The following is a 12,938-nucleotide window of genomic DNA, read 5'->3' as shown; positions in this document are numbered from 1 at the left end:
TTTTTGTTCTTTACAGTCATACGTATATATTTAATTTTCAACCTTTACCTTACGTTCTAACACCGTTTTCCCATTTCTTCATGCATTTCATAGCTTCTACTAATGATTCTCTTAATTTTTTTTTTCTCGATAAACATTTTTCTTAAAGAGGTGATCTATAATCTATTTAGGTACTGAATTTCGTTTTAATTTAATTAGATAGTGCATTCAAGTAAATCCTTTTTTTTTGTTGTTCTTAATTTAACGAATACGTATGCGTTAGGTTTGCAAGGTAAAAAAAAAACAAGTTAAGCATTGAATATTTAACGATGAGAAACGATAAAATATATTTATAATTCCGGGGACGTTACATGTCTGTTTTTTAACGTTAACGCATACTTGACGTCCCGCTCACTGAAGACTGGTCATTATAATTAAATATTATACTTAAATACTTACTATTGTAATCTATACGAGGAGACAGTTTTTTATCGATGAGTTTAATTGTAATTTTTAATGGATATTAATAATGTAATTAGTTGATACCACAACGACCTATTGGCCATTGCATTTTCTACACGCTTATTATTATATCTCAATTGAATCTTCAACATTCGCATTTCCCCTCCCTTATCTTTTTCTTGTTTATCGTTAACGGCCGTGAAAGACAGCATTGAAAATTCGAATACGATATGCCACGAACAAAGTTCGGAAAGAATCTTTTTTTCTTTTTTCTCTTTTGTTAAATTTCAACATCGAAATCATTTACTCCCATTTAAAGCACAAATCTTTCGGGTGATACGTAAACACCACTGCCTGAACTTTTGTCTTATCATCACTTTGGTTACACACTTAAAGATCCCATAAATTTGTTAAACAATTCGAGTTGTTGCCAATCGTATCTGTATCACCGTGAGGCACAAAGAAACGTCGATTAAAGTTCGATTCGTTTAGTACTTGTTCGATCAAGTGAAATGATAACAGAGAACAAAAATGAGAGAAATGGAAAAAGGTGTAATAGTCGGAGAGAAAGAAACGAATGTTCAACATGGTTAAGAAAGGATGGAATGTGTGTCATATATGTATATGCATATACAGACGTACACACACATACACACATGCTGTAGAAACACACCAAGGATATTCTAAATTACGTTTACAGTAGATGCAGTTAAGGTCTAGTGATCCTTGTCTGAATAAAAACGAGAATTGATAAAGACGAGAATCTGTACAGTAGCTAATGGGAAACACGTAGAGATTTAAAGAAAGAAAAAAAAAAAATAATAAAAGAAACATAAAGCTAACTCTTCAAGTTTTACATAAGAAAGAAAATTCTAAATGTACATTTGTGTTAAGTGCCCTGCTATAAGTGTAAGAAGTTGATATAGACGAACCGTTCCAACCCTTTTGTCTCTGAATACAAACTTTTATTTTAGATCCAAAATAAGATATAGTTTAGCTACATTCAAGTCAAATAACAAAATAGGAATTATTTGTTAGGTAATTTAGAATACTGGTAGTAGATAGGTGTTCCATTCGGGACGAAAGGGTTAACGGCACCTCGTGTGCGCAAGAAAGATCGACACACATGTTCACCTACACACATCTACACACATCATTTTACACCGTATTAATTGCTTCACGTTCGGTGATTAAGGGTTGGTACACGCGGCTAGGAGGGGAGGGAATGATCGCAAGGGAAGAAAAACAAATTCTATAAAGATTCTTAACGAAACCGTGAGTGCATTAGATGAATTGGATCGAGACTAGACATTTTCTTCCTGCATTGTTACTCGAAAGAGCCGCCAAATACGAGAGATGCGAAACATGAATTGGAAAAAATTAGAAAAGAAAAAACGCGTTGCCGCTTATCTTGATTTTCATTCGAGAATAAGAAAACACGAGGAAAGGTTAAACAAAAATGATTATTAAACTCGCTTTTAAGTGAATGGAATTCCTACAGTTTGTGGAATGCTTTGTCTCGCATTGAACGAACGCGAATCGATCGATCTATGCTTTTATCATATTTTTAGTGTGAAGTATAAGGATAAAATAAATTTAAAGAAAAAGAAGTGAAAACATACACGGAAACAAAACAAAACAAGTCGACGATAATATTGACGATTATGTAACGATAATAAATGAAATTGTTAACTGTAATAACATGACCTGTATACTTGTAACTTTTAGCATTATATATTGGTAAGATCGTGTGCCCCCCTACGAGCAAAACGTTTAGAATATATTTATAGTGGAACGAATAGATAAAACGTGAAACGAGATGAAAAATGTTATTAAAAATGCAAACGATATATTGTGTTAGTAAGATATAATTAACGGTCGCATCGGCTAAAAGTCGTGCACCACGATGAGAATGAAAATTCGTAACGGCCGATGTGACCCACGTAAACGGCGAAAAAAACGTATCCACGTTCATCGTGTTTTTTGCCTCAGACCTAAGGATACATTTATAAGGATCTTTACGCTCGCACGCTTTCTGTCCATCTTATTCCCAGTGCCCCAACACTGAAAAATATCTCTGTACCCAGAGGGGTGTACGACTTCTCGACAGTGTTAAACAGACGGTTCGCAAGTATACAAGAAACAAGATAAATAAAATAGAAATGAAAAAGAAAACGGTTTAACACGTTGATTGTCATGTGGACGACTGGCGCCACGAATGTAATAAAATAAAATAAAATTTGGAGTAATATTAATCCTTTGATACAATCACTAAATTAGATTTAAATAGAATAAAAATTTTAAGGAAAGGGTTAATATTCTATTAACACTTTGATGACTGCTGATTTTGCAGAGTCTATCGCTTCTGCAATTACATGTTAATTTTTAGAAAATTGTCAATGGGAGTTTTTGTAATTGACACTACAAAATTGCCAATCGACTAATTGTAATTATCGTGTGATACAATAGACAAATTGTAATTAACGCGTGGTACAATAGATAGGAACAGTAAAGGATAATGAAATAAGATGTTAAGTATCGGTCGTCAAAGCGTTAATTATACCAAGTAGTAAGTGCAAAGTTATAAATTTGAAAAATGCAACAGTCGTATTGTAAATAATTACAATTTTATCGTACCATGCCAACGCGTCGTTTTCACCATGGCAGTCAAAGTTGCAAAACCTGAAAGCAAAGTAAAAAATAAATGAATTTTCCTTGAAATATACACAAAGGGACGAAGTCGAACAGCCCGCTGTTGGTCCAGCAGTAGTTACAAAATAAAAATGTACCAGGCCAAAGCGCATTTTCTCTTACCCTTAAGGGTTTCTCCTTTAAGGTACTGTCGAAAACAAAAGATGTAGAATCGAAAGAGAAACGTGAGAAATAATAAAAAAAAAAAAAAAAAAAAAAAAATATGAAAAACAGGATAGGATAAAGAGAGAGAGGAAGGAAAAAGGATATAATATATTTAGGGGTAAGCACGAGAGAAATTCGGAGCGAAAAATTATAATAACAGAGAAAAGATATGGAAGAAAGAAAGAGAGAAAGAGAGAGAGCGAGAGAGCGCGCGCGCGAGAGAGAGAGCGAGAGAAAGGATTATTTTTTTTTGTCGCGATGAACATTTATAATATTATGCGCGTTAACTGATAGTAACGATTTAATGAACGATCATTGATTATTATTATTACTATTAATTACTGCTATTACACACAGACAGAAAGAGATGTTGAGAGAGAACACATGTTTACATGCTATTCTATCATGTATCTATATTATTCATTGCAACGTATATGTATGTACACGCACTCGTATGTCTGCTCGTGTAAATGTATATCTTTAAAAGAAGAAAAAAAAAGCAGAAGGAGAAAATATATCGATATAGGGGCGTACATATTATTTTTTTTTTTTTTAAGGGTATGCACGTAAAAAATGATCGACATATATACGTGTCTATATATACCACATACATATATATCTATACACATTTCCGTACACACACCAGTTTTCTTTCATTTTTTAATTTTCTACGAATCTAATAGGGGTTGTAACGCGATTGAAAAGCAGAAGGGATGGAAATAATAAAGACGACCCAATTTGTTGGTCGATGAATGAAATTGATGATAGTTCGCGACAAAAATGAGATCACGAAGATGTACGTAGATTAATCGTTGAACGTTCGATTATCTTACGTAAAGAGACACGAGGCGAAATGTTGTTAACGTTAATTGGGAGAATAAAGAGGGAAGGGAAAAATGGACGGAAGGAAGATGAGGGAGACGAGAGTGAGGTAGGGTGAAAGTGCACGGATGAGAGAGATTATATTAAACTTAGTCCTAGCAATTAGGGAGACAAGGGGTAGCATTGATCCTATTATCGGAGTAAATTTTTTATCAACACGTGTGCACCGTTTTTCGAGAGCATGCCAATCGCATCTCGATACACCGAAAATCTTTTTATCTTTTCTTTTTTTTTGTACAGACACGATTTGCGCGTTAACGATATAATTAACGATAGTTGGTTAGATTTTAGTTGATTCGAGAAACTATTTCATGGAGACTGAACGCGTAGGTCTTACCTCCCTAAACGATATTTAATATGATAACGTCCTGATAAGTCGGATCATTTGAATAATTAATTGTCCTCGTTCAAGCGAGGCACATTGCTCGATACAACGTATATATGTGTATGTATATACCTGCGCAAGCTTTTGTTTTTTAAACATGAGAATTACATTAATTTTGAAGCAAAAGTTCACATAATTGTATATTTCTAATGTTATCAGTGTCTATACCGTAGATAACGTTGCTTGAAATTCAATCAAACCTTTTCTCTGTGTTTTAATCGCTAAGCATTGCTGTTTGCACTTTTCTTGCTGTTAATTAACGTATCTTGAAGATGGAATATTTAACACTTGGACGATCATAAACTGCGTGAAATATTTAGATTCTAAATTACACTTTGATTTAATAAAAATTTAGCTAAAATAATTTCTCATGACTGTCAAAGTGTTAAAATTAAATTCCATGAGTTTGATTCTGAATTAAAAATTCTGAATGATATTTTCACAAGATCGTCGTCACATTTGCAATCGCGTGATCGTCACGTTTGTTCGAACCCATCATTTACTTTTCCCCGTATAAACGACCGTGATAAGTTGTGGGATAAGAATAGTCGTAAATCATGTTAATAAGCCGAGTTGTTAGCAGACAATGGTACGATTCAGTTCACAGAGTTCTTTGTTCTTCGGATACGCACGTGAACTTGAGAAAAAAAGAGAAACGAGAAAAGCTGCTAGCAATTTCTTTAATCTACTACTCTTTGGATACAACTAACTCGCAGGCATCTCTTAGGATACTCTTAGAATTAAAAACGGTACAGAAAGATAACGCGACCGAGACGGAAACGATAAGATGTTTTTTAATATAAAGAAAATGTACCTCGTAAGTGATTCTCAACGAGGGGCGACAGCTGCTTCTTCTTTGTTCCTGGAGTTCCTAGACGTCGGTCCTTTCGTGATAAGTCCTTCGCTATTTTAGCCGATAATATCAAGCCGGGCAATCGTCGACCAGATGTATATTCTACTTTCTCCGCGATATGTAATATATTTAATAAATCGCTAAGGAATATGACGCTGTATAGTTAAGCGCACGCGTTCGCATCCAACCGAAAATGCACCTCTCATCTACCGTCAGTTAAACGCGAAATCAAAAGAAACCACGATAGTCTAGCTAAGTTTTTTCTATCATAGAAACGTACAACGTCCATTTCTCAGATTCCATACGAGTGTCAACGACCGGTTGCTTCATCGTTCTGAGAAACCGATGTTACGGGGTTTAAGACGAACGTGTTTCAGACTGAGACCATAGACTCCTCTTTTGACTTTGAAAACGAATGATTTACATCGGAACCGTTCGAACGATATATTATTCAAAACCGACGAGAAAATCCGATAGTTCTCTTTAAGTAAGTCAGCCTCTAAGCAATTCGGGACCCGAAAGAAAAACGTTTTCAATTAAAATACTAGTTAATCATAATCGTAAATTAAAGATGTCGGGAACGGGCAGAAGTGACTCTGAGAATCGAAGGAATTTGAAAATGAACAAGCTTTCCTGTAAGAAAGAACCATAAACGAGCCTTAAACGATACTTTTACTCTTTGTATAGAATTTACCGATTAACGTATATATTAGACGGTACGTCCAGATCGCAGAGAGGGAGGGAGAATACGAAACCTGTTAGATCGTTAATGAATGAATCAATTAATTAGTTAAGGGATTTACAGTAACGGTTATCAAAGGAACGACCGTTGTTCAGGTTGGTGGTACGCGTGATGTATCTTTCTATTAACTGAATTCCTGTCGTTCGTAAAAATAAGTTCATCCTTGCATTTAGACGTTCGTAACAAACGTGACTTTCCGAATGAATTTCTCTAATTCGCAAATGTGACGATCATGTTTCTTTTATTCGTTAATGTGGGCGGAATACACATGGAGATTTTGTACATGCAAGCATTCGCTTTTTGATGTACTTCAATTTATAAATTTATCAGAAACAAGTGTATACATATACCTCTGTACACACTGTTCAATTCATATAGGGTGTTACAAGAATTAATCGAATATTTTCAGTATATTTGGAAGGACAGAATCAAATATACATATTGTCATGTACAATATCGAGCAAAGTAGGCATTCCTTGGGAAAATGGTGTTAGGGAAGTAGGAATTCTCAAACCTTTAATTTTGATGATATTAATATTAAAATTGATTTAGAACAGAAAATAATATAATTTTTAATTATTATATTTTGTAACATTTGGGGAGGAATCGGGGAAATCGTACCATGCTCGACACTGTACACTTAATGACCTAATAAACCTACTGAAAAACTTTGATGAACTTTTTAGAACACTCTGTATATCGACAAACGAAACGACGAGACACGAATACTACTAATTACGAATCCTGTTGCGCGTATGCACTAATCCTTCTATCAATAGATAATTGTTTGTAATTTAACGAGTAATGATTAATGTTTCAATGTGCATCTATCATATACGTGTGTACGTACGTAGACAAAGACAAGGTTCACGTACATTCGTGACACAAAGATTGAGAGATAATATAAAAATCAGGGTCTGTTGGTGGTTGGAACGAATTTTTCGATAGTACTGTTGGTTATAATAGTTCGCGTTAAGATTCCCTTACTTTTATTTGCTAAGACGTTAATTAATTAACCGTGAAATTAGTTCGACGTGTAACGTTTATCCCGAGTCGAGGACTGAATGAAGGCTAATAGTTTGAAAAAAACAAAATAAAAAAAATTATATATTATAAATATATGAAAGGCTGAGAAGAAATTCACTTTGCTCATTCCAAGATACGCGTCGAGCCCCTTGAAACGGTCCTAATAAGACTGACGCTCTCGGACAAAAATAAGAAACAAAATGAGAGAAAAAAAAAATATAACAGATTGTACAATACGTATGTTATACGGTAAGTCTTAATTTTCTCGCGTTTTATCAAACAGTGGCTCTTTGCTTCTTTCAATCGTTACGGTAATTTTTCTCGGCTGAGTAAAATACGTCCAACGACCACTGCCCTTTAAAGGAGGCACAGATTAATGCAAAGAGAGGACCCTTTTTATTTCCACATAGATTATAAACGAAAGAAAGCCCTTTCGATCGACGAGTTAACAAATTAGAGGCAGAGATGATTAACACGTTGGTTGCCATTGAGTCATTCATGCCCGAAATTTCAAATTTTAAATAATCAAATTATTATAAAAGGAAAATAAAACTGAATAATTAAAAATATCTACTGTCTGACATTTTCATTATGGCAATCAACGTGTCGAATAATTAAAAATTCGTAAATTTAGCGTGTATCTTAGACAAACAATGCCTCTGCTTTATTCTCACGCGAACGCAAGCTCGATTTGGAAATATTGCCGTGTCACTTTAGGCTTAAGATTAAAATGTGGCGAAACAGAAAGAGAAAATAATGAAAAGCGAAAAACTATTAAGGATATAGACAAAGTGTCAAAGTACTGTGCTACGATTTATCAGACTATTTAAAATATTTACGACTAGTATCGCTTAAACGATAAACTGTAACTTGTTGTTGTTATTTTCTATTGTGATTAATTAATTAATTATCATGGCTTTACTATTTTACTATAACTACAGCTTCTCGAGCGTGTATCGGTGTAGATTAAGTTCGTACGCCAGAGAGAACGTGTAAACGTTTAATTAAATCGTTTAATGACGGGCAAAGGGAGAAAGAGGACCGATGGATGAGAGAGAATGAGTGAGAATCCGAATGACAGTCAATTTAATTAAAAGTTTCTTTTCAGAATGAAAGAAATCGAACGAACGTGTGAACGAATTATTCTGTGACGAACGTGCGAATGATATAAAGAAAACTAAAACGGGCTGCAGCTAACGTAACAAATAATAGGAAAGACGAACGTGTAGATAGATAAATAAGCGTAGTAAACAATTAAAACAAAGAATTATATTTAAACGATCGGGGTTAGATCGCGAGCACCGTAAAATCCTCGAAATACTAAACGAACGCCGTGTTTTTTAAGATTATCATCGTCGACTAATCATGTTTATTGTATTTAAATAATAGTTAAAAGGCTATCTAACGTTTAACGGTCTAGTTTACACGATAAATGATTAAAAAAAAAAAAAGAGATAAAAGGGAAACTCGTTACCTCCGCCTAAGGGATAGATTGTACGAATCGAGAAACTAAAAATAACACGAAAGATCGTAGCCCTTAAGAGCGAATTGAAATTAAGTTAAGTATTATGAAATAGTGAATTTCAAGGGAATGGGAGGGGGGAGATTGTTAAATACTCGAAAGTATACCAAAAGTGCTAACCATATAAGGAGAATCAGGAAATCGTTTTACTTCATAGTTTTAAGGGAGTACAGACTTCATTTTAATAACTGTTCAATCATTATCGATTTTTTTCCATTTTATTCGTGCTATTTTATCCTTGTTTCTTTTTATTGTTCACACTTTTCGACGCTGTTTCAATGAAACAGCTGGCTCTTTGAACGTGTCTTAAAATTGTGCGATCAATCATTTGATCGTACGATTCTCGTAATGATAAAAATGATGATGGAAGAAGGGGTTGTTGAAAGAAAGAGTACGCGTATGAATCGTGTGTATGTGTGTGTTTGAGAGCCAGAGAAAGATAAGAGCGAATGAGGGGAGATCAGGACGACGACGTTGTAGGTAAAAATCGAAATAATTATTGATTAAGGGATAAGTTTTGTACAAATGTATTATAAATTAACGATTATCCTCAGAGTACCTTAAACACACAGTTAACGAAGAGAGAAAAAGAAAACAAAGCTCATCTTTGACTTAATGAACAAAAAAAAAAAAAAAAGAATGAAAATGAACCGACACAATATATTAATTACGTAGAATTTTCTCCCCGTTTTTATACGGTTGTTGTACCTTCGCATGGTCGACGGTAATTATCGACAGGCATGTAGGATCAATAATTAAGGTATCGATTAATTAACTAATTAATTAATTAATTACTTAAAGCGTATAAACTCGACATAAGGAGACACCGTTGCGTAGGGAAGTATTAAAATAGTGCGAGACGATATTTTTTAACGAAACAACTAAATGCCAACCATTGTGTTCTCGTGAGAATCATAATTATTCCGTAACTTTTAAGTAAAATGAAAAGAAAAAGAGAACGCGTATCTAAGTCGTTGATTAGTCGTTGTAATTTTAATTCTTTCGTTAAAGAGAGATAGAACAACACGTGATACAAGGGTGTAGGGTGAAAAAGGATTGTAAGATCATTATGAACGATCGAATTTAATACGTTTCATGCCAAATAAATCATCGATGACCCATGGTACTTGAATATTCTTGCAATTAGGCAATTGAGTTCCTTGGTACTTAGACAATTTTTTATATCCCTCTAAAATTATAATGATAATTTTTCAAATGTTTCTTCTAATTTCAGAAATTTTCTATAATCCACAAAATTCACGTGGCATGGAACGTATTAATCGACGAACTCTGGGACTGAAAATAAGTGACATGACTGTTGTCGAATGGAACAGACTGAACGGGTGTACGATGATTGCGAATGAAAGCCAAGAAAGAAAAGTATGGTCGCGAACGAGAAAGGCATAAAACGCGTGAATCGTGCTACGAATGGCTAAGGAAACGATTGTTGCAAAATCCTCGAGGTATGAAAGAAATTGGTATGTCAGTTGCGAGTCGGTATAGTTGCAAAGAGAAATATAGGTCGCTTAAAAAGAAAATTTTCCACGTAAAACGACACACAGCGACGCTGACAAGATTCTAGTAATACATGAAACACATAAAATAATTTGTACGCGTTGTACAAACGAGGGCGCGTTCGGTGCCACCAGGTTTAAGGTTTGCCAAATCTTCGATAAGATAAAAAAGAAAAACATGAAGCAAAATGTTGATTAAGCTGGAATTACGTGTGTATAGTGCGTAGAGAGTACTTGCATTAAAAGAATCATAGCTAAACCGTTAGTGCTTAAAAAACGCGACGATGTGATTGAAAGTGCCGATGCAATATTTCCAAATCGCAACAAGCCACCCTCCCCCGATAACAAATTTTTTTTAGGCCCGAAATGATCCCTTTGTTGCCCTTATTGGTCAGTTCCTTTACAATTTCGTATTCTAACGAGACACACGGTGAGCGAGGGAAAGGAGAAAGGGACATGGACTAACGTGAAATTGTTTAATAATGATTCGTTATCTAATTGTAGCGACATTCATTTATCCGAGAATGAGGGAATGACTGGCAGATCGAAAGAGATAATTACGTGTGAATGCATACGCTCGTGGGTTAGATTTGTTGAAAACAGAGCCTGTAGATTTAAAATAGTTAATCATTGTTGAGGTGAAATAGTTACATGGAATACTTAAGAATTGTTTAACCCTTGGACAGTGGATGCTGGGTCAAACATGATCCTATAATCGTAGAATTAAAACAAAATTAAAAGGAAATTTATACTGAACGTATCTAGATTAATTGCCAAGTGTTAGAGTGTCAGCTTCCCTTTGGCATTACTGCATAATTAATGAAAGTCTTACTTGTCACAGACTCGTTTCAATGTAAGATAGACTTAAGGTTGGATCTTGAGTGATCCAGCATTCGTGGTCCAATGGTTAAAAGAAAATTGGAGATAAAATGACCAGGAGGATTTCAGATAGACGCAAAAACAAATGGTCCCTTGCTGCTCGCGTGTGATTTGTTGCGGAAAGCTAAGCCAAGAGAAAAGAAACGTCAGCTACGTAAATCCAGCTGTCTTGTTCGGTGAAATTGGGGTAAAATAGGAAGGTAGTTAAGAGAAAATAGCAAGATACGGAGAAACGTACGTTTCAGGATGGGTAAACGAAGGGTGGCGGAAGATAATTAATTGCGTAACAGAGTATGAATGTGTGCGCAAGTGTTTCTGTTGATAGAAAAAAAAAAAAAAGAAGAAAACAGATAGAACGCAATTCTTCAAGATTTGAGGGAAAAAATTTAATTGGGGAGGGCAGAACTTTTGTTCGCGAATCGTTCATTTTCCTGTGCTTTTATTTTTCACCGAGTATACACGATTTTACGATTGTAAGAAAGAAACGAACCTTCACCCCCTACCCGCTCCCCTCACTCCCAAAAACGACACATAAAGAAACAGTACTATTATTATTGCTACTGTACTATTACTACTACTATTATCGCTACTATTACTACTATAAATATTAATTATGATTATTATTAATTATTATTATTAATTATTGTCATTATTATTACTACTACTACTACTACTATTACTACTACTATTATTATTATTCATCAAATACACACATACACACATATATAAATATAAAGATATATATATATATTAATATACTTAACGGTGTTTCTAGTGGATTAATTGATTAATTGATACTTAAGATATTATATTAATGATATAGTAATAACGATTATAATGATGATGATGATTATATATAATTATATATATATAAATATATATATAATGATGATAAGTTGATATGCTGATATAATTATTATGATGATATAATGATAATATAGAGAAAAGAGTGGATCATTATTCGTAAAGTACATAATGGATAGATTATGAGAATGATTAAATAGAAAATGATATTGATGAAAAAAAACTAATGAATCTTGTCAATCGAATCCAAACAATCTTCTCCCTCCGTTTATTAATTAATCTACGTGTTAAGTGCTTGGTATATTGTTGAGAGGACTTAAAACACTGCACGGTTAATTAAAGAAATAATCGCGAGACGAGTGTACTAGGGGAATGTATGCAATTACTGATGATTTAATTTCACCGATTTATCGCAGACAAAATTTTTTGTGAACGAGAGTAGACGTACGAGTGAAAAGCGAGCATGCGAGTGCGAGTGACGTGAGAATCTTTCGTTAGAGAAATTTTTTTCGGTCTTTCCATCGCTCGATTAGTTTCCGATCGATGATTTTAGATTAGTTCCTTCTACTTTCTTTTTGCCGTTTCTGTTTTGTCAATCAATTTCGAGAAACAAAGAAAGAAAGAAAGATACTGTAATCTTGCATACGTTTCCTGACGCGATTTTTAAATTCAGCAGTTTTTATTTCAATGAAAAATACTTTGGCACAAAATTTTACGTAAATTCTCTTGTTTCTTTTTTTTATTTTTATTTTATTTTTTTTTTACTTTTGACGATATGCGCGATTCGTACATGTAGACTGGATGGAATTACAGAGGTGGCCCACTATTTCGAAGAATGTCTCTTTTTCTTTTTATTTCTTTTTTTTTTTTACCTTTTAACTTTTTTTTCGCTATTGACGTTACACGGGAACGGGGATATTAGATTCTCATTGGTGCAGTGTTTTATGCGCGTCCCAACGTGTTCACCATAACTCCTCGAAACTGTGGTAAGAAAATTTATTCAGCAGATTAAGCGTACATGAAGCGAAATTTCG

General features: G+C 34.2%; 1 protein-coding gene across 6 annotated transcripts in view; it reads left to right on the top strand.

Annotated features, from left to right (window-relative positions):
- The window catches only part of Hrb27C (Heterogeneous nuclear ribonucleoprotein at 27C), a 30,417-nt gene that overhangs the window by 12,535 nt on the left and 4,944 nt on the right, over positions 1-12,938 (top strand). Inside the window, exon 8 of one of the 6 annotated variants that reach the window (XM_034322875.2) lies at positions 11,170-11,447. The exons of the other annotated variants lie outside the window; for them this stretch is intronic. Coding sequence (XP_034178766.1) covers positions 11,170-11,210 — 41 coding nt within the window. The 3' untranslated portion in view covers positions 11,211-11,447. Of the gene's footprint in view, positions 1-11,169; positions 11,448-12,938 lie in introns of those variants that run through there. 6 annotated transcript variants of the gene reach the window in all.

This window comes from Osmia lignaria, chromosome 4 (genome assembly GCF_051020975.1).
Source record: "Osmia lignaria lignaria isolate PbOS001 chromosome 4, iyOsmLign1, whole genome shotgun sequence".
Lineage (NCBI taxonomy): Eukaryota > Metazoa > Arthropoda > Insecta > Hymenoptera > Megachilidae > Osmia > Osmia lignaria.
The sequence above is the reverse complement of the archived record's forward strand: the minus strand, read 5'-3'. Positions and strand labels throughout refer to the sequence as shown.